The following is a 23,108-nucleotide window of genomic DNA, read 5'->3' as shown; positions in this document are numbered from 1 at the left end:
GTGTTTGGCTTAATGGGTCAATAGATAGTGGCAGAAAAAAAACTATTTTTCTTGGGCCAACGTTTCGACTTTCGAACAGAGTGGTTTCACTCWGTCTTAAAATATCTTAAATCTTAGTTGTYATTAACGAAAAATATAAATTGAAWCGCTCAAGAGAGAAAGGACAAAAAAGAYATAATAATTTAACGKTGATATAAGAAAAACACAATTAACAAAAAGTACTTATAAATATCTCGAACGAATGGTTTTTTCGWTTAGTCAGTGGTTCGATGTTCATCATTTTTTATTTTTTTTGCAGAAGGTTGCTGTAACCTTTGTCTAAATTTTCGGTGTCCCTTCTAAACTYCCCCGTCATTGATTTTAATGAAAATTGATTCACTTTGGYYTTGATAATTGCGGTTGACAAWCTAAAATGTGTACGTTATTATGGTCAAMTTCTGGTTCATTATTGTTTGATGTTCGACCAATGCGATGGGGTTGACAATATRAGACTTTGTTGAATTGTTTGTTAACTGTGTTTTTCTTATATTACCGWTAAATTAATAGGYCGTTTTTGTCYTTTGCCTCCAATATTTAATCTCGGTATCGGTTCTTTTTATGTTTTATAATAAGCGCATTTAATGGCCCGTCTAGTMCCGACGAGCCRAGCCTGAGYCGATCCTCAGKAGMGGCAAAATTCCTTCGAGTTTCGTCAAAACAGTGACAGACGATCCATGGAATAGATCCACGAAACTTTTTGAAGAAATTTGCCGCGGCTCAAGGTCGGTTCGTTAGGTCTGGACGCACCATTAGAGATCAGTACTTAAAACAATGGGTCTATTTTTAGTATTTAGACTTATGACAAAAGTTAGTTTTGTCCGTACCTGTASAATAAAACGATTTCTGATAAATTTTCAATTTAGTTCGATTCAAGGCGAGTGYCTATCAGCTACYTTTCTATTAAACATTTCACAAACATCATATAAACCATCTCATAATTATKAAGTAYTGGACTKATTTTCAGCYCTATCATTGTTGACTAACAAATTCGGGACACCCTTTATAGCCCAATAAGCACGATTGTTCGTCTAACCAAAGCAATGAAGTAAATAGTTGTGTTAATGATACGAAATCGAAACACATGCAAGAATATAGGCCACAATACACTGAAACGACAGTGAAAATCTTGAAAAAGATAAATGGAAACAAAATCCCACCTTTCCCTTGCATTATTGGCTTGCCGTCGCTCTTTTTCCCTCTGTGCCTTAATGTCGGGGTCTAACTCGCCGTCCTCAGTCTCATCAGCACTGGAACAACTATTCCGACTTTTACTATTGTGCAATTAATATATCGTTTCCTTCAAAAAGAGCTTGCATCGAAATGTTTGCGATACTTGGAGAGACGATCACTTACTTAATGTTAGACTTGGACGGCCGCTTTCAGACACTTTATTATTAATTAACAACAATAGAGGAATTGAGTGTATGTAGGCCCATATTCAGGGAATGTATTTCTTTAGCCGAGAGCAACAAAAATATATCACAAAATCTACACATGCGCTGGCCAAATTCGTAAAACGAATGTTACGGTATCATTTTGTGAACGAAACAAAAATAAGAAAAAACGAAACGTAACATTTGTAATGTGAATATGGGCCTAGGAATAATAGACAATATCAATCAGGTTATACAATACTTCAGGAGCTAGTGGGTGACGAGGACATATTTACTTAAGGCTCTCTGGTACTCTCAAAACTAGTTCTTCGCAAATATCATCAAATTGTTCAATTTCTCATGAATTAAAGTGATCTTTGAGATGCTAAGAGCCTTAAGGGGAATAAGTTAGTAACTGTTACATACCGTTCACGAACGTTATTGGCCTGTCTACGCTCTTTTTCGCGTACGGCCTTGTTGCCCGAGTCCTCGCTCTCGTCTTCATCGGTGTTACTAATGATAAATGGAAAAGACAACATTCAAGGTAGGTACGACTTTTCTATATCACGTTGTAATGTACTAGGAAAAGCTGATGTGGATTCATCAACCAAAATCTCCAGCTATTGCTATATAATAAACTTTTCGAGCAAACTCTTTTTATACATTATTAACAATATGTAATCAGAGACAGAGTGAAACTATCCATTGACTTTCAGAAATGCTGCGAATGCCACGAATTGCATCTGTGATGGTTTCACTCCAATTTGCATAGATAAGCGAAGAAAAGACGACAGAAGAATTGTTTGAAATGTACGTTTTGTTGCAAACGCACCCTTTGAACCCAAATTCTGCTGTGATTTTCTTAGCTTATAACTTATTAAAGATTATAATACTTAGTCAACTAATTAAATGGGCACAGGATTGATGTTACTTTCATTCAAATAGCCAAAATCTGTAGAACGTAAAATCAATTTATACAATTTCCACGCATGCTTAGTTTTTACAAACACTTGAGGCTTGATCAAATAAAATTATATTTCTTTCTTTTTCAAATTTATCCATTGGCATGCGAAATAGCAAATTACTTAAGAAAAATGTGCGTCTAAAATCCTTCTTTAAATGCTACTGATCCTGTGAACCTTTGCACTTGAAAATCTAATTTAAAAAAATGACTCATAATGCCCGGATTTATTGGAAAGAAATATTTATCGCATAATATTCATTCGTGTTTTCATCTGAACAAAAGAAAGATGATTTACTGTCTAAAAAACGTTATATTTTTATGGTTAATGTTCCTCTTGCGTGCTGTATGCGTTATGCTAAATTTAGTGTTCTTCTCTGAAACATTGATTTAAATTATTCAACAAAAAAATATATTAAACAAATTTACACATCCTTGCACTTTTTTTAGTAAAAATTTGAAAACATCAGAATGTTGCATTTAGCTACTTTAGCCAATTAACTTCAATCCTGTATCCATGAAACTGTTGCGATTTCAATTCGCCACTTAATGGTTCCGCATTTGCGAATGGGCGACTTGATCAGGTCCTTTACTTAAGTCTCCTTCACCAGTGAGCGAATTACACTCAAATTACAGGGTACTCCTGAATAAGCAGAAGGTCAAGCAGCTTACTGATACTGATGTACTTATTATTTGAATTTCAGCTAAGCTGTGGAGTATTTGGACCACTTACTGAGAAAGACCCTGTATACCCTTGCGGTTTAATGCACGATATTTATATTGTTCTTGTGTTGATTTACGTATTTTTGAACTCTTAGCTTAGGGCAACTGAACTCAATAAACTCGTGAAATAAACTGACGCCTTAATTAAACCCCATCATTTGGACTAATTTGGAAACAGACAATTGGTAAACTGGCTTCTAATAATCCTCCCAAACTAACCCAAATGCTTTCTTAATTTTAAAAATATTAGATAATGGAATTACTAACACAGCGATATCAGTCTCTACGTACCATCTCCTCGATCTCTTTGCAGATTTGCCGATTCCACTGGTTGAATTGGGGGCTATGCTGGACACATCTACCGAACTGGACGGTTTTGTGTCATTATCTGGTGGTTCTTTACGTTTTTCTGCAAAGAAAAAGACCTCCATCTATTTGCAGAATTCAATTCAACTACTAATTAGTTGAGAGCTGAAGCTCGTTTCTTTCTATTTAAAGAACAATAATTTATCCAATAAAATATGTTTAAAACTCAGCTGACTGCAGGCATTTTTAAAAAGCATACAAATGAATGGTTTTGCGGAGAATCAAAAAGACAACAATTTTGCGATAAAGTATTAAACTACCCCGAAAAAGGAAAAAATGCCATAAAACAAATATTGTGATACTTCAAGTTTTCAGTTGCTATTTATGCAATAATCAAAATGATCAGAAATATAAAATATATTAAATGTTCTCTAAGATGCGTTTTTAAATAACAATCGCAAGCAGAATACCATTGCAGTAAGCAACAGAGTAAAATACATACAAGATACAAATACACGAAAACCTGTGTTAATTAATCGATTCAACTTTTCTTTTAGATCTTTGCCGATTGCCCGCGTATTTTTCTCGTATTATATTAATTGAAACTAGAAGAAAATCTTTTGTTTCACAAAGCAAGGGTTTTTCCAATAGAGGAATATTTAAAATTTGTTGGTAGTCGTATTAGTTGTCAAAAAACGCAAAATTTCAGTTGTTACCCCTTTTCCTTGAAGGGAACGAAATTTACGCCGTCGACTAAAACTTCCTCAAAGCATAAAAGTAACAGGAAAACTGTGTACACGCTGCACCCAAAACTAGTTCTTCGACATTGGTTTTGTTGTTAACTTTTACGCTTTGGGACTTTTAGAATCAAAACTACGGGGTATTTTAGAGTAGAAAGGTACTCTTCTGGTACTCACTCTGGATTCGTTGTTTTATCGAACATTTCCTTGTAATTGAGTGAATATGGTGCTTACTTGTATTGTATGTTGGTCGTTCTACTTTAACAGCATCGGGTAGGTGAGGATCGCCAGATGGCGGCGCTGAATACCCGAGTTGAGTAATTTGATGAGGGGTTAAACTATTTGGCAGCGATCCTAAACCTATCTGTGATTCTGCATGATTGCGCAGTACGTTTATGGCATCGTCCAGTCTTTCTTCCATTCGAGCACCCTGGAAAAAAGCCTGGCAATACAATCAGGAAATGTTACGCTATATCTTCATTTATAAGTTTTTCAAAAAATAATGTTGCTCTCTCAACTCAAGAAAAAAATTGCTAGTAAATTCATGCAGAAAAAGTAAGTATAAACTATCGGTGACTGAAATGAGCTAAAATAAACAAAAGCAAAATAGTACCTGCGTAGCTTCGACATGATCTCGAAGGAACCCAATAGCGTCGTCTAAGCGCTGTGCTTCGGGGGCCGACGGCTTTACGAAAAGAAAAAAAAACATGCAACACAAACAAAAAACACATAAAAGTAGAAAAGTAAAAAATGCAAAAATACTACAAGTGCCATAACATAAGCTCAGTTTTAAATTGTGCACAGCAAAAAACACCCATGTGTACAGAGATAAACCCACGTTGATTTTTTAAAAATTCAAATTCATATTTATTAGAAAAACAGCATTATGCAACCAAATTTTACATTTGTGTTTTGTTCGTTTTGTGTAGCATTCAAGATGGGTCGATTTCTCAGCACGCAAGTGTTTGTATGAAAATATCAAAAGTAATTAATGTATGCCTATTATCTAGGCCTGGGTAACTCGGCGAATTTATAGGAGTTTGTTGTTTGTTGGTACGCCAACCCAACGCACCGGCACTCAGTTACGGTGCTGGGAAAACATTACATTTTACTACAAGATTTTTCAGTATCTGGTCTGGTACAGCTTTAACAAATGAGTTTTAACCATTAACCGATGAGTTACAACTCATAAACTCAGAGAGCGGCAACAACTCAACACAATGCTACCCAGGTCTACTAGGAATGAGACAGAATCTTCATAAATGCATATAATTAACAAACAGTTAAATGCTTGATTGGGCAAATGCACATTCTATGAAGACACTGTACGTAAAATGAATGTTTAATAAAAACTATATACATATTTAGTACAGTCTTACCATATGTAAATTTTGTGGGGCATTTGACGTAACAGCCTGCGTATAATGGGGGGAGTGTGGGGTGTTATGATTGGTCAGCCAGCCTGTGGGTGCCAGTGGCGGTGGAGAACTGACAGGGGTGGAGGGGGCTGAACTATAACTGCTAGCACTCGCTTGTTCCGCCGCTGGATATATCTTAAATATGAAAATTGAGCAATTTAATAACGTTAACCTTTGCTAGATTACTGCAGAACCCTATTAAAATGTATTGAGTAAACGATACTTAAGTAGCCAATGAAGCCAACTAATAAAATAGACAATGTAAAAACATCCAGGTACTTTAAGCGTTTAAGGACAAGAAAATTGCTACCATATCCATGCAGCAGTATCATTACGAAACACTTAATAAGGTAAATAATAAAACTCTCTTTTTAGAATTAAACCTGTTTATAAACAACGCTTCGGAAAGTGTGTCATGCATCAAGAAATTCGCGTAGGTAAAGGTATGATAAGTGAAAAAAACGTCACATCGTGTAGGAGGCCCACTAACATAACAAACTGGAAAATATTTACATATCAATAATGTCATTGTAATAATTCCGGAAAAATATTTACTTATATCCGAGTGGGCTTAACACTACTATATAATTAATATTTATTTAGTTGACAAGGCACAATTCTGATTTAATAAATAAGATCAAGTGCATTGGTCAATACATTGACAGGATTGTGAAAGGTAATTTCGTCATTGTGGTGTTTGCAAATCAAGTTGACCACGAAGAAATCTCACAAAGACATAATATTTTTTTTTTGCATTTCCGTGTTCATGTTCAAATAACAATTATTTATTATGTCTTCCCAATTGTCAACAAAAGGAAAGTGTGAAAAAAATTATCTGTGGCCATGTTATCAAGATATAAAAAAATAGCCCAAAAGACTAGAAAAAATTGAGAAAATATGTTAAACCAAAGTACACACACGATATTTTAAATATTATCTTGAAGGTCGCCAATTAGAACCCCAAGAGTATTGAGAAAATTGTAAACGCGGGAGAGAAAACTATTTTGATACTACTTATTTTATGTGTAATTTTTATTAATATGCTAGATGACTTATTATTCACTAGAGAAGATCTTATTATTAACTTTACATGTTGACATTATGCCAATTATGCATTCATCAAGACATTTTTAATTAGGAAAAAAAAATTGCTTCTTGCATTTTTTTAAATTTATCTGCTTGTTTTATAAGTACAACATATTAAAGGCATGCTAAATTAATCCTCTTGCTTAATGTCATTCACTCTTTAGCTACTCACTCCTATATTTAATGAGCCGTTGAGAAGTCAGAAAAAGTGTAAACGACAATTTTTGCTTAAAACTAGTGACCGGACATTATTAAAAACCGCTCAAAACTGGCCAATTTTTGCAGTTATTTTGCTTTACCGCGCTCTGGCGTGTGCATCTTTGCGCTTGTTGTATTTGTCACTTCCTTCCGATAAAAATAGTGTATAATTTAAGAAATTTAGGGCATTTGAGTTGTTTTATATGAAAAGTGAAAGGCCTTATGATTGTTTCGACCACAATTTGAATATGCACTTGCGCGTTTTTAAGTTCAATAGATAGTTTTCGGTCCAAGAAGCTTGTCGATAATCATATACAGGATGTTTGATACCATGTTACAGATCGAAACTGCTTAAAAACTGCAAACTTAACTTTGCAGTTATTTCGGTTTACAGCAGGTTTATCTTCGCGGAGCTTCCATTTCTCACTTTTGTCCTAAGAAAATACATGTATATATGGGCAATTCAAGATGTTTACAAAAAGTAATGAGAAATTCTTATGTAAAGTAAAACCAATAATTCCAATACCCAAGAACTGTCAGAAAATGTAAATTCTGACCATGATCGACGGTCAGATGATATTGAACTATATTTTGCAATTGATAATTTATCAAACGAATGCGAAAATGTTGCTTTAAACACTGAATTGAAACTTGAAAACGTGATTACAGTTAAGAAGAAAATTACCGAAGTGATTTCTATGAGGAAGAAAAGAGTTTACAACAGCCAAATAATGTAAACGCACGAAAAAAGTAAAAGACGTCTGCGTATATAACTGCAATAAGAAAAAAGTATTTGGGAAGAAACGGCAATAAATTTACAGTCAAAAATGCAATGCATTAAAAATCGTCGCATATATTCAAAAAAAATGACGCATTTGATGGCATAAAATTTAAGGGATTTTTAAGGACAAAGCATTTTCAACAATTATTTTCTAAAATTTGTTTTAAAAAAGGAAGAACGCTGGCAATAGAAACGGAAAAGAGCGAAAAGCAATAAAGGACAGTGTGAAGCAGAAGAGCCTAAATACTTTCGCACTCAAATAAAAACTTTGGAACAGAGACTCTATGGAAGGAGAATTCTTTGTTGACAGAAAATTTTCTGGCACAGTTATACACATCTGAGGGGGCTAAAACACGTTATAACAAACTTACTGAGTGTAAAAATTATACTCTTGTTACATAGTTAATACCTTAATTGTTTCTAATTGTATTTGTAGGACATTGTCTATCTCGTGATAAATAGTACCCTCTAAATAGTATACTAAAAGGTATAAGTGCAAACGGTTTGTCATTATCATATTCTTTATACCTACAGCATCACAGTATCAAACATTTTTTTGAAGAAACGGAACAACAATACAATTAAATGTTCAAAATGTGTGCAATTTACAGCTTGACAATATGCAAGGCGCACAATAAACTTTCCTTGTATCGTGTTATTATTTTTTTATCCCGTAAATTCCCCCAGTTCTGTTCAGTTTAGGTAGAGAATATGGATGTTTTCCAAAAAGCAGCCCGTTGAATGTTAAATGAATTTAGACATTAGCTCTGGGGACTCACTGTATGTATCGTTCTGTGAAAGAATGCACGTGAGCCTCTCTACACCCCTTTTTTTGGTCAATTTCCCCCCAATTGGTGTTTCACCTCAGCATTTTAGCCAGTGGAAAATCAAAAACTAGGTAAGTCAAAGGAGAACTTTAACACTTACCGATCCTAATGCTTTGCCTACAACTGCATCAGGGTGCCCGTTAGGACTCGCAAAGGCATTTCCAGGGCCGGCAATTGTGGTTGCTGGAGCCCCGTTGGGCCTGAGCGACGACATGGGCGGCAACCCCTGTTGGGCCCCCGTGTCTGGCTCGGGAATTAACCCGTAGGTTTCATAGTTTTGATATGAACTCGTGTAGGCGGGCGGCCATTCGCCCCCTCCGACCGCATTTGTCGACCCATCCGCCAGGTAGTACCCGGAAGTGGTTCCTGGCGATGTGTACCTGGGCGAGTCTGTAAATTCATCTGAGCCATACTGAAACAAAGAAAAAATCAAATTATTCTCGGTTTTAAATTGTACCACGCATTCCATTGGCAAGTTAATATAAATCCCAGTTGTATGAGTAAAACAAATCCAGCGCATTTGCTCCGAATACAAAAAAAAACACTGGCATTTTAAATCCCGGCAAAGAGAGCCAAGTACAATCCATAAATCTTCCAAACGACATAAAACACGAAGTATAGAGCCCAAAAGAAAAACATCCATAATTTCTTTACCTTACTAAGAATAAATTATGTATTTTCTCGTTCGCTCCACGAACACCTAATACATCCATGTATTTATTGCCAATACGTGATGCACATTCGTTTTGGCTTCTGTGGAACACCGTGTGTTTTACCACGAAGTTATTATTGTGTACTGCTCGAATCCGAACTGAATAATCAATTTTCCTGTGCAAAATCTGAACATTCCATTGCAGTTTTGAAATAAACTTTTTAAATTGGTTCACTTTTTTTTTGGTATTTAAAATTTAAGAAAATTTCTTTCATCTCGAAGGTGCAAAGAGTGCATCGGTCGGTTCGATTATTTCCAGCAAGTTTTTTTCTCTTGATCTGAAGATGTCAGAGATAATCTGCTAGACCACTTAGGTTGCTCAGTAAGTATAACTCTGAAAACAACAGTTTTAAGCGTTTTTACTGTAATGAGCCATTTAGTCTTTCGAGAAATGAGTGATTTAAACGCATTTAGGAATGTTTTCCGGGCTTTGAAGCCGTGGTCTATCGGAATTTCTTCCTGACGTTTCGTCCACAACTGCGGTGGACATTTTCAAAGGCGATGAGGCAGTGGGCGAAGTGATCTCCCGTGCTTTCCGACTAAGAATGAGTCGTTCGGTTCATTTTTAGTCGGAAAGCACGGGAGATTATGACCCGTTTTTCAACATGAAAGAATTGCACCTTTGCAAATAATACGAGCTTCACGTACAAACTAATCTCCTGTATGGAAAGAGGCACATAAAAATCTTTAACAAAGGGTAATAAACCTTAAACATAGATTATCCCACACGACCCCCGTCTAACTTACCGGCAGACGTAAATGCTCGTAAAATGTCTTTTATTTAAGTTCGAGTTTAATTATAAGTTGCCTTGTAGCATAGTGCGTCTAATAGCTCATAAAAATTTGAATCATGTTTCATGCAGCTACTTAAACATTATTATAGTTCCCGTAGGCTTTGTGGAACGATCACACGTCAATTAGATCTGGATTAAGTAAATTTCATTAAATATAAAAATTGTAAAAACAATTAAAATTTACAAAACGGAAGAAATACCTGTAAAATGAACTTCTGACAAATATATTAATGAAATAAAATTAAACAATTGAAAACTACTACCTATTACATCAATAATACACAGAAGTTGTGAAGACACAAATATACAACAAAGCTCTAGTAAATTGAAATATTTAAAACTGCTTAATGTCGAATGACAAATAGAGGAAAAGCAGATAAAACATTTCAAACAGCAATTTTTACAAGTGAAACGAATAGGACCTACAAATTTAAAGTGGACATCGTTGCCGATTTGTTTACAATTTTGCGAAAACATAGTAAATTGAACATAAATGCTTGTAACAGTTTGGCACAACATAATAAGAGTAGTCATAGAACTCAAATACAATTACAATGTATATTTTTAGTTGATTTGTAGAATATTAAAGAAATAAGCAGCTAATGAGATTCATCGAACTAGGAAAAATAATGGAACGACAAACTAAAATTAGAAATGCTATAATTTTAGAACGTTTAGTTGCCAATTCGGTCATTTAATAAATTGCAGTGTTTAGCTTAATGGCACAACTCAAAGAATCCATTATCTGTGTACCGATTGGCGCAATCAAAGATTATAATTAAAAGGCATGAACAAGTTCTGGTGTGGGACGTTTCTCGAAAAAACAAATCATATTTTAGCGTCCTTGAAATGCCCATAAGAGAATATTCTAGTGCAAGAAAAACGAACGTTAGGTACTATTGACGTTGATTGATTTCACAGTAAATCAGACTACGACGTTGTAAATTGACCATTTAAATAGATTAATGAAATCACTATGATTTATACGTGGAAATACGTTAACTACACTTTCAATGAATAGCGCAAATTTACTCGGACAAAAAAAAAACACTACGGCACGGAAAATCAGTTGCGTGAGAAACAAAGATGGACCTGACATGAAAAGCGAAAAAAAAAATATAAGTACTAAGAAGCAACTGAAATTTGCCAACTACAAGAAATGTTGAGGAGGAAAATAAAGGAGAACATTTAAGAGAAGTTATACCTAGTGTAAAATATGGAACACATAAATAAAGTCTATACGGATGAAAGAAAACAAAAAAAAATTGTCAAAATTTTAAATATTTTAATTTTAAAAATATTTTGTTCGTTCGACAAGCGCTAATTGAGTTTTATCAGTATGTCGGAACTTAATTTTGCATTTGACTCTCGCTTCAGTGGCATATCTTTGAAGGAAGATTAAAACTAATGGTTAAACCAAAACTGAAAATTGTCTCCTCTTTACATCTATCTTTATAATTGATGAAAATTGTGTATTAACAATCATTTTTACGAAAACTAAACGGCCACTTTCCATGTGCTCCCGACTGTGCTAATTTTGTTGGTTATCTTTATAATTAAAAAAAAATCTTCTAAGCTCTCCTATTCACTGAAGACGATATTATGGATTAAAGAATCATATCTGCTGTGGCTTCTTTTGTGGTTATATTTTCATGATCTTGGCAGAAACGCGTCTTAGCATGTGATCACTTCGCTATTGGAGATTTATTATTTAGTTGTTCGTAATTCCTGTGTTTTCAGTCAATTAAAGCGCATATTTCACATCGATTGCTTTACTACGACGTTCTGGTTTTTAACCATCATCAGATAAAGTGACAACAATTTAAAAAGACTAGCCATAAACAACGGGTGAGAACTTTAAGAAAAGTTCCCCGAAATGTAAAATGTTACAAAAATACAAAATAATTAAACTAACTATGCAAACAGGGCATTATTGCCATGCCGACAATGAGCAAACCGAGAAAAAAATTGGAAAAAAGCTATTCTCGACACTTTACGAAAGATTTGTCTGATTTCTGGTGCTACTCTAATCTTCATGTCTTTTTCTTCATATTATTTAGTCGGTTGACTTAAACTTTAGATTTTTGGGTAGCTCCACGAAAAGAAATCTCTCCTACGAATCCAGTTGTTTGGGAATACAATATTTGAATAGTTTCGAACAGATTTAATTTAGAAGATAATCCGGATTTGGACACAGTCTAGCAATTGCTGCTATTTATTACTCTTTCTATTAACCAGAAAGTTGCTTCACATGGTCAATATTATTCTGCCATGCCATTTTTCCTGCTTTAGGAATTTTAACACCGAAGATTCGACATATCCTCCTGCTGATCAAGCGCCTAAAAAATAATTTTCTTCCACTGTTAATAAAACAGTTTTTTCTGTTCTTAGTCCGTCTGATGACCAGGTTGAAACCGATCTCGTACATAATTAAAGGGCCAGGTTAAAGTTTGTTAGAAGAAAATGATAAAATAGAAGAAACCATCGTTATATGAGGCCTCACAACGAACCATCACAGATTTGAACACTCTCCTAAAAGGCTCTATTGATCTGATGGTAAGATACAACAGTGGCGTTCCGCAAAAAGAAAATATTGAATTTTGGCTAGACTATGACCAAATGATATTGTAATGGGATTTGAAACTAAATTAAACCTGTGGAGCGTTCCTTGACATTTTAATTGTTTGGATAGAGTTCGTTTCTCATGAGTCAGCATCGTGTATATGAAGTTCACTTGATTACACCACGTCAAGAACGTTTATTTGAATATCAAGCATCGGTTTGTACAATTTCATCTCCTTTTTTGGGCGTAACGAGGTACCGTTAACTAATACATACACGCATGGAATGATCGTTGTTGAAGCAATTTGCATTATAACAATAAATCAATTCCGAGGTTGCTTTCTTTCGATTTTGATTATTTATTATGAAAGTCTGTATAGTTTTCATCTGGTAGACGTAAAATTGGGTTAAAAGTTTTCTCGAATATAATAGGCGATCTTAATTCGGTTTACTGCTCATTTTGATTAATCGACTTCTACTGGACTATGAGAAGAATGTTCGGCTTGATGTTTGTTGCGACGTTGTCTTAAATGGATTAATCGACTTGCTCTAAAAACGATAAAATTTCAATTATATCTAGTAAATCAAATATATGATCATACTGCTGCAAGTATCAATTGTATCCTTCCAACTGAACACATTATTCAGTAGACAGAAAGCGCAATTAATACCAGACTTCTACATATAGGAGAACGTTTAACATTTAACTTTTGCAACATTTACTAATCGGCAATTCAAAAATTTTAACTAATTTCCATTCTCTGTGTGATACCTGATGATTATTCCAACAAATTTGGAAAAACTTAGCAATTGATATACACGTTTAAAAGCAGATTTTTCATAATCATTTAAAACTCTCAAACCTGATAGTTTGAGTCAACAGAACGCCGCCGTTTGTATAGTATACAATATATGAACCATTCTGCCTTTAGCTCTTTACACAAATATTTGTGAAAGTTAATCATTAACTAATAAGTTTGTTGGCTTTGAAATCCTTTCGCGAGTAATCACAATCAAAAAGCTGGTAGATTTCAGAGATTTACATAGCTCACTTTCAAGCAGATGATTGAGCTTGAGATGGTATGAAAGTCAATTGAAGCACTTTTTTAACTATGAATATTGTAATAACGCTGATTTATTATTATACTTCGAGTTCTTCGAACGCTCTCCCACCAAGACTGCTGCATCACGTATTCAAGGAATATCATTCTAAATTTAGACCGATCCCATAGACAATTTTTATGTGTTTGTGTTCAATTTCAACATTAAAGTATAATAAAACATAAATTATTTATGGACGAACTATAATAAGCATCGTAAAGATGAAGATCTCCATTAATTGTGATGAAATTGAATATAAGTTCACCAAGAAGAGAGAAAGTGTGCACTTTATTCTTGTACATAGTGGGTAAACAACTGTTTAATCAATTGAATAAATGCTTCAAAGATTTCCAGTGTTTTGTTGCGTTAAAGAAGAAAATATTAAATTGATAGCAAACGAAAACATTAAAGAAATCTCAGAGAAACATATTTTCTGACAAGGCAAATATTTATGTGCCCCAGAAATATAGGAAATAAAAAAATGTATTCATGACATTAAAAAGTTCTCGGGAGTGTTTTTGTGGTAGAGTTTAAAAAAATACTGGACTGGTTTTAAACAATATGAAGAAAATTCTTGTTCCGCCACTGATGAAATGAAATATAAAAATGTGTCCAAAGCAGCTCCATAAATATGATCGAACAGAAATGGAGACATAAAACGGACATCGACAATATTGCGGTCGAAAAATGCTGACCGTCGCGACGCCAAAACCCTCTGCCTCCTATAAATCTTTCCCGGAAAATTCATTTAAATGCAGTTTCAATGGTGCCTGCTTTTTTACTTCCTTACATATTAGAGTTTAAACTAAATGCCTTACAATAGAATCGGTTTTCTGTGAAGAAACAATAAGTTGATATTCCTTTGCAACATCAAAGTCATTTGATAATCAAAGTAGTTGAACAAAATAAAATAAAGTGAAACTCACACATGAGTGCTCATATCAAAACTGATGAGTTTCTCAGGTTTTTACGCCATCGTGAAAAATATCCCCTTTGCGACAACGGCCTCCGACGAAAAACCCGAAAAACTTACCAGTTCCGAATGAACACAACCACTCAGAAGACTTGGACAGAGGAAAATTTGGTTTTTTTGCACTATAGACAAACTATTGAAATTCTGGTGAGATTTTTGAGTTTGGAGATACTTTCTTTCAACGCTTAACATAAATAACGTGATGATTATCAACAGGCCAAATATGCTTTTTATGTAAGAAGAAAGCAACGACATACCTATACAGAGTAGGGTTGGGAAAAAATCACACCCAGACTGTCTTAAATATTATTTTTACTTTACTTTACTTACAGTAGTTTTTTAGATGAATAATAGAAAAAATTCACAGTGAAAATTCTGGAAGATATTGGACCACAGTGACAAAAGAATTGCAATTTTTATTTCGTCTGTATTTGGATAATATTCCGCAAGTCATGAAACATACTTCATCGGTCATTACCGTGAGAATAACGAGTAATAGTTGTTAAATTGCCATTTACTTGATTGAATGGTGAAACTTCGAAAAATCAATTGACTTTTTATCGATGAACTCATCTACATAAAGTGGTCGAAACAGTGTTTTAACGTAGCCAATAAAGCAAACACGAAATAAGACAGATTATCTAAAGAAATCGAAATTTTTCTATTCAATACAAATGTATAATTTAACCTGATTAAATCGCACCAATTAAGAGCGATGATTTGCCTTAATGCTTACAAATCGAGACGATTAATAAATTATACTATAAGTGGTAGAATAATGTTATCGATATTTTTTGCCAATAATACATACTTGAAAGATTCGACGAAGGGTTATCGCAAATTATACGTCATATGCAAATAGTAAGTTCGCTATTATCTGACGAGCTAAACAAGCTTAATATAGACTAGTAGATCGATGTAATTTCATTTAACAGACTGGAAAGTATTTTATTTAACCAATTGTGCAGTTGCTGCACATTAACTAAAGATTTTCCTTAATTTTTATTATGTAAAAGTCTCATTAATAGATTAATAAAGCATTTAAATCAATTTTTATCCCGCTTTACTTTGGAGCTTTTTCATGTGATGATTGCATTCGTAAGACCGATGCCCTCGTAGATAAAAACAAGGACTGAAGTGTTTTAAAAGAAACCATAATACGAAGTGTCTTATAAGAAAAGTGGATGATTAAGTTACTCAAGTGCTTAACTTCCTACTACGATTTTCTTCAATGGTTCATTTAATTTTAAAAGCTGTTTGTGCGCTGGGCATTTTTAAATGGGCCAGTTGAGTTCAAGTGCTGGTAAAAACTACTCACTTGCCCTAATCAATGAACGGTTACGTTGCTATTTAGAAAAGTTGTAGGAGAAAATGAAAAAAAAAAAACGTGCCCCAAGAACAACGTTAATTTTGAAGTGAATTTCAATTAAGAAATGAGAAGACATGGTTTATTTGTAGTTCGATAACCAATCAGTTCAGTGTGGGCACATGAAGAAAGTGATTGTAATTTCGTTTAAATTGGACAACTCAACAATATTTCTTCGATAAATGCTCAAAATGCCCGAACGTCAAACACGGAACTAAAGCTTGTCCTGAGCATTTCTGATTACTTCGGAGAAAATTTCGTATGCCGTCTTTTAACTCCTTAAAATTTCCAGGTTTGATCTTAAAAACTTTGTTTTTCAAGTATCCCATAAAAATAGTCCATAGGTGATAAAGCCGAAAAACCATCCAGACTTAAGAACATAAGCTGCAAAATGGGATGCAAACAATACGTTTCTTTTCGCGACATCGGCTTCATTCTGTTTGTCTGCCTAATAAGAGCAATTTTCACGATTTACTTCACCATTTAATATAAACATTTAATCGTCAAAAATCAGAACATTATTTATGTCTAGCAGATTCATGATTTTTTTGCAAAACAGAGAAGTTTTCGATCCGGATCAACTTCGGTGGGTTCCTAAAGGATTGTTATTTCATCAGAACAAAATTTTTGGTATTTAAGAGTTCTTCAAGTTCGATATTATGCACTCTCCGTCGATGATCATTTTCCCGAAACTATTTTTCAATATTCGTTATGGTATTTTCAGTATAATGATATTCTTGTCCTAGTTCTGAAGCCAATCATCACTAAAATTTCAATATTGTGGATTTCACTTAAGCTCGCACGATATTTTGTTCGATTGTTTAACGGTGTTTCTTACAAAACGACAAACTTATTATTATATTATAAACTTATTCAATAAGTTCGCTTAATACGATGCTACTTTTCATTCCTGTGTTAATTTAATTTTTTTGTTTCACATTGTCATCAATCCAGTTCGGAACGTTTATTTCATTAAAAAACTAAGAAACAGAATAAAATTATTCAGTTTCTAGTCAAAATTAATTAAATTCAGTAACATTTCCCTTTGATAATAATTCTCAGCATAATAAGGCATGCAATTGGATAAGATCAGGGGACGGTAAGTAAGTAAGCCAAATATACTTTACAGCAGCAGCAGAAGTTAATTACATAAAGTTCAGGTCTGTAATAATTAAGCTGCTCACGGTTGGGTGAAAGACAATTTATTATTATCTCGGCCGTTGCGATAAATGGCTTCTTTATTGCCTTTTCTAATAAACCAATACGTTAATGTATCGATATAAATTCTATAAATATCTAATAAAATTGGCTTCCTCCCATTGCAAAACCAATCTATGGAATATTCAATCGTAGAATGTAGTCCAATCAACCGTGCTCTAGCTTTTAATAATTACGAACATTTTATGGAATGCAGGCAACGTTATGGACTTCTAGCCGATATCAATATTGCGGTATTAAAAATAATTAATTGCGATTAATAATAGAAAAATTCAAAGCAGAGACGTGTCTTGTCAGAGACAAAGTCCTACTAGATATTTCACTGAAAGCGGTAATTTGGAGCTGTTTAAAAATATTCCCCACTTTCGCCTGCCTGAAATGTTACCAGTGTTGAAGACAAGGTTGTTTTATCAAAGCGACTCTTCAAAGTTCTCGCACATGTTTGAAATTTGTATTGGGACTGAATTGTGGATCGTAACTCCTTTGATTTTTTTAAATTATAAAATAAAAAAACAGATGAACTTTTTGGCAATGAACCTCGCCTATGATAAACATATTGTGCTTCACCAAATCCAGGGCGCCTGTTCCTATGATTATTAAGTATGCGCTTTTGATCAGCATTATAATGTGTTTCCTACATTTGAAAATCTGTTATAGAAACGCAATTTATAAAAAAAATTATAACTGACGTAGGAGACTGAAATAGACAGATGACTCACCTCAAAATCATCTTTAATGAGGTGATTGAGCTTCCACAGCAGTTGCTCGTCCATGAACAAATCACTCTGATAATCCATGATGGTAGAACAAATGAATTTTCATAATAATTGGTAAACCGACACTGTTTCGACGGAAACGCGTGACTCAACTGTCAAAAAACAAAATCGGTGTCCTTTGTGAAATGTGGGAAAACAATTGAAATCCACCTTAGTCGGTGGCACTTTGAAAGCGAATTAATTGGTGTAATGTCGATTCCGACAATCCTGCGACAAATCAAGTGTCCAGATAAGCAGGGTTTTTTTCCTTTCGAGAGACTGAACGCGATAAAACGATTTCCAATTTAGTGGAAAACAATTGCAACAACTACAACATGAATGTAGACATACACACATATGTAGTTGAAAACAATGTTAAATGTCGTATATTGTAAAGTGTCTGGGTACTCAAGGAATTAGATTTAAGACATTTTTAAATCGCATTTTAAGTTTGCCTCAAGAAGTACTATTGAGATTTAGTTGATTCGTTTGAAGTTTAGTTGAACGTAGTTTCCCTTATTAATAGTGAGCCCGCTTGGGTCTCTTTGCTGTTCTTCAAAACAAAATCTTCCTAATGAGTGTTTGAATATCCAATGCACGGTTAATAACAACTCGTTGTGAACTCCTATCTAATGAGTCAGTTTTGATTAAAATGTCTCTAATAAGATGTTGCTTAATCTAGCGACGTGCTCGAATTGGCGCCAATTGAATCCACAGCATTCTGGACGTTCCCGTTTAGAGCTCATAAAGTCACTGTTAATAGAAACAACAGCCCACTTGGCTTTGATCATTTTGTTAATGATTTTTTTATCTGCTTCGTAAAGCCATTCAATTTTTTCGTAATAACATTTAAAAATTAATTGGGCCTGATGTAAATGGCTAATTATATAACGCTGTGTTATGTTTCGACTTGATGTGAACAACACCAAGATGCGGGGCAAAAGCACAAGTTTGTGGCTATGCCAGAAGCAAGCGGTTTCGGACCTATTCGACCTCCTCAGTTGGGCGAAGACTCGCTTGCTTATGAAATAACCATAACTCTGTGCTTGCAATTCGCATTTACGACTGTGATTAGTCAATACATGAGTAGTATACATGATGAGTTTTAATTCAATTCGAATATGCAAATATACTGTTTGTTCTACTGCTAGTATTTATTTTGACTCTATGGGGATGCATCAAATAAAAACAACTGATTTGTTTTTTAAATTGTTGCTTTATTTCACAATATTTACAAAAACATGCTATTTTAATACAGAACCTTGCACCCTAGGAACACTTATTCCAACAGTTTGGGAGCTTTTTAATATCGTTATCGTAAAAACACTTCAAACATTTACGCAGTTTCTGGAACAGAAACTTCTCTATCGCTTTTTCGTCGAAATTACTTCCTTCAGAGGTCCAAAATGTCGAGGTGACAAGTCTTGAGTGTAGGGAGGATGATTCAACGTTACCCAGTCAAAATTGTCTAACTTTCTTGCTCGTAGCGTTTATTGAATGAGGCCTGGCGATGTCGTAGACAAATGATATTTTTGCCTGTTGCCTCTTTCTTTTTTTCGGTCGATAGTCATAACCTTTCTGGTATGTATGGTATCTTAGCATATACCCGCTTTTTCTTCATTCCTTTCTTAAGTGTATTGTGCAATATTCATGAGATTTATTCTCTTCCTCCATGATATTTCGGACTGCCCCAATATAGGCTTTGGTCAGGCTGGTTCTTAAGCGACTATCGTGAATTTGGTCCTCAACTTTTTCACAAAATCACTTCTGGAAATTTGTTGTACTGTATACGGGTTCTTGACAGAGTGTTGACTCTGAACTGTCCCTGTAAACTCCACAATATGCCTGATGGGTTCACTCTCTCGTTTGAGCAAGAAAAATTGAGTAAAAACCATTGATAACTCTAAATGTATCGTTTGAACAATGGGTGATTTTTTCAGACTCAGAAATTGTCAATTGATTCAAACACTGTATAATTTGCGAAATTTAAGTATATCTATGCACTATACTATAGAACACTAAATGAAGACCGGACAGAAAAGTATTTTAAATATTAATTCGGCAAAATTGTGCAACTTTCATCATACAAATTATGGCGATTACGGATTAATACAAATTATTTTTTTAAATTGATGCAATTGAGACTTTCCTCTTAATAGTTTTGCCTTAAAAAATACAAATTGCTACTTTAAGTTAACAGGCCTACAATATTTTAATATTTGGTTCAATAGCTATTTCGTCTGTCCCAGGCTTTTTGGCAGTGACGCAATAGTAGCCGTCTTTTTTATTACTTTATTAAGGAATGTCTCATCAAATTTATACGATTCGTGGAATTATATATTATTTCTTGGCGAGTTGAGTTTCTATGAATTTTTCCAATCATTTCAATTGTCCCATACACTTTCCCTTTGTGTTTGAGTGTTGTTCGGGTACCGAAAATGCCTAAGCAATTTGCGAGGGTGAACAACGATGCAGTTGGCTCATGGTTTCACCACCATTGCTTGAATCTTGTACGACTTCCTCATTTTTTTCTTCATAATTTAACTGGAGGTTTACCACAACGAAAATAACACACTTTAATGTCAACTACTGAAAAATTAAGACCAATTAATAATAAAACTGAAGAAAGTGATTTATTTTCCCAATTTATTGTTTACATTATGCAAATTGAACTTCGCGTTTGCAACTTCAAATCATTCAAATGCCATGTTGTCGACTGCTTTCATAAAAAGCGAATTACAAATAAATGAAAAATTAAAATGTCTGCAATTATGATGACGAATTTATCAACAATAAAAAATGAAGATAGTTTTGAAAACTTCTATAAAACCGTGCTATTACAATAATATCTGATTCCACAAATATAAATCTTTAAATCAGCGGGAACAAACGCTCAAGCTGGCAATCATAAAATATGATTTTTTTTTTAAGAACATTTTTCGAACAAATCTTGGGCATCAGTAAATTTTAATATGGCGTCTCAAATAATGACGTCAGTGCCAAATTGCTTGGGACAGACTATACATGTTTAGGTAAGAACTTCAATAGACAAAACCCATTACAAACATTGATTTAAAAAAAAATATATAAAAAGCATTTTCGATTATTTAAAATGCTTAAAAATGGATATATATTTGGTAAAACGACGAATAAATTGCAGGAAAACGTTCACACTTTTAGTCACTTGAACTCCAGTTTTTGACAGATAATAACTCGAATAATAAATAATATAAACATAAAATAAAATCCAATGAACAACTGCCCTTATTTTAAGCAAATTATCAGATCTTAGTGTTTCATTTGGAAAAAAAATGTTTATCTCGCTGTTTTCCTTTGTCGCATTTATTAATCATCAGTTTAATGAACGTGGCAAACAGAATAATGAGATAATGATCAATAAATCGGACAAAAACCCGAATAATTGGGACAAGAACTCAAGAAAAAAATATCAACTTATACCAACAAATATTCGATGTATGTATAACATATACTTATATAAAAATAACAGCACCTTTACGTAAAATGAATATTAACCAGTAAAGTATAGACTTTCTAGGACATCTTCATCGGATACATAACTCTTTTTTACGACCCAAGGTACCTTGTGCTATCTATGTGCAATTTTATCGGCTAGACATTTAGTTGTGACGACAAAACAATAATTATGTGCTATTATAGATAGTTATTCGTTGATTCGCAGATAAATATATCTAAAAGTACTACTTGCGTTCAGTAGTTGAAATCTTTAAGCGTTTCTCAGCATGGGGCCATTGTAAATGGTTAAAATTCTTTTAGTAGACACTAACACTTTTAGTAGACAAACAACAATATGGCATTTTCTCTGAATAGCCAGTTGAATAAAAAATAAGATAAAAAATTATAAAAAAAACTACAGTGTCGTTTAATATACATTTATAAAGCCTAGTTAAGAAGAGCTTTTTCGATTGAGAGATAAATGAGAGTCACAGACACAGACAAAACTTCAGGTAGAAATGCAACCCTTGCAAGAATTGCTGGCATCGTCGGATTAAAATTGAAACATTGATCTCGAAACCTGGCAAATTACGTATGTGAAACCATGTGTATTGCTTATGAGAAAAACACTTACCCCGCTATCTGCATTAATAAAGTGATTAAATTTCCAGGACAATTGCCCGTTGATAAACGACTGATGGCTTTGAAAGTCCATTTTGCTTAAGTAAATGTCACCACATAACGATTAAACGAACATACCATTTAACATAAGGCGGCAGTACGATTCCCATTTTTCATTCTAGTCAAAGTGCGCTATTAAAAACAAAAGTGAAAAAATCGACACTTTACACGATGTTTGAGAAAAAGGAAGTGAACAATGCACATTTAACGAAAACAACTAAGCGACAACTGGTTATGAGTAGAACCAGATGTTCGTTAGTTTTGGCAAAAGCGCGTCCAAAGCTTTATCAATGAGGAAAACATAAATTACTGTAATAACTGTATAGTCTAAGACCAGCTTTGAAATTATATATACAATGTGAGTTGAAAAAAATTGAGCAACTTTTCGGTTTTGAAAATTATGCATTATAATTACACTAGAATGAATTAAGAAGACAAACAAAGATAAAGTGTCGATTTTTTGCAATACCCATAGGATTTTTCGTACGAAGCACCATGACTATTTGAGGAAAAACTTGTTAAAAGTGATCACCAGAAACCAGCCACTATGTTACGCGAAACGATTTTCTATTGTTTGCGTTTGAATAAAGGGGCCTTAAGGACACTTCCCTTTGGTACCCTCCACGAACCCGATACTAGTAGATCGTGGTTGTAAAAGCGACGCACGTAACAAGACTGAATTACGGGGAGTCCGCGCTCAGTTACGTTATGCTCTATGAATATGTAATAATAACCCAACTCTATGAATGTTTCGTTTCTCCTCCCTCCCACCTCTTTTCTAAAACAACCGTCGATTCCGATTGTCGGCCAGAGTCTCATTCACTTTTCCACATTGCGTATCCATAGAAAATCAAGTTGGCAAACTGTTGCTGACTAAATATACGAGAGGCAACTAAAGAACAACAAAGGTTAATAATAAAAGCAGTAGCATATTGTTTGTTTGGTCAAGCGTATAGTAGGCCGGTCATTGTCATTGGCCGGGCAGACTGCTTGGCAGCAGCATGCAGCCATGCATTCGTG

General features: G+C 34.1%; 1 protein-coding gene across 17 annotated transcripts in view; it reads right to left on the bottom strand.

The window, feature by feature from the left end:
- Nucleotides 1–23,108, bottom strand: part of LOC109544980 (protein daughterless) — a 48,442-nt gene that overhangs the window by 5,003 nt on the left and 20,331 nt on the right. For 2 of the 17 annotated variants that reach the window (XM_019915414.2, XM_019915417.2), the window contains exons 4-10: nucleotides 8,553–8,864; nucleotides 5,522–5,695; nucleotides 4,756–4,827; nucleotides 4,377–4,584; nucleotides 3,364–3,505; nucleotides 1,839–1,925; nucleotides 1,197–1,295 (exon numbers count right to left, since the gene is read on the bottom strand). In XM_019915414.2, the coding sequence (XP_019770973.2) occupies nucleotides 1,197–1,295; nucleotides 1,839–1,925; nucleotides 3,364–3,505; nucleotides 4,377–4,584; nucleotides 4,756–4,827; nucleotides 5,522–5,695; nucleotides 8,553–8,864 (1,094 nt within the window). Of the gene's footprint in view, nucleotides 1–1,196; nucleotides 1,296–1,838; nucleotides 1,926–3,363; nucleotides 3,506–4,376; nucleotides 4,585–4,755; nucleotides 4,828–5,521; nucleotides 5,696–8,552; nucleotides 8,865–17,897; nucleotides 18,155–22,041; nucleotides 22,818–23,108 lie in introns of those variants that run through there. The other 15 variants (XM_048667772.1, XM_048667773.1, XM_019915424.2 and 12 more) reach the window with 15 other exon arrangements.

This window comes from Dendroctonus ponderosae, unplaced genomic scaffold (assembly GCF_020466585.1).
Source record: "Dendroctonus ponderosae isolate FM_Combo_2020 unplaced genomic scaffold, Dpon_F_20191213v2 Dpon_F_20191213_6, whole genome shotgun sequence".
In the NCBI taxonomy this organism is placed as follows: domain Eukaryota; kingdom Metazoa; phylum Arthropoda; class Insecta; order Coleoptera; family Curculionidae; genus Dendroctonus; species Dendroctonus ponderosae.
The sequence above is the reverse complement of the archived record's forward strand: the minus strand, read 5'-3'. Positions and strand labels throughout refer to the sequence as shown.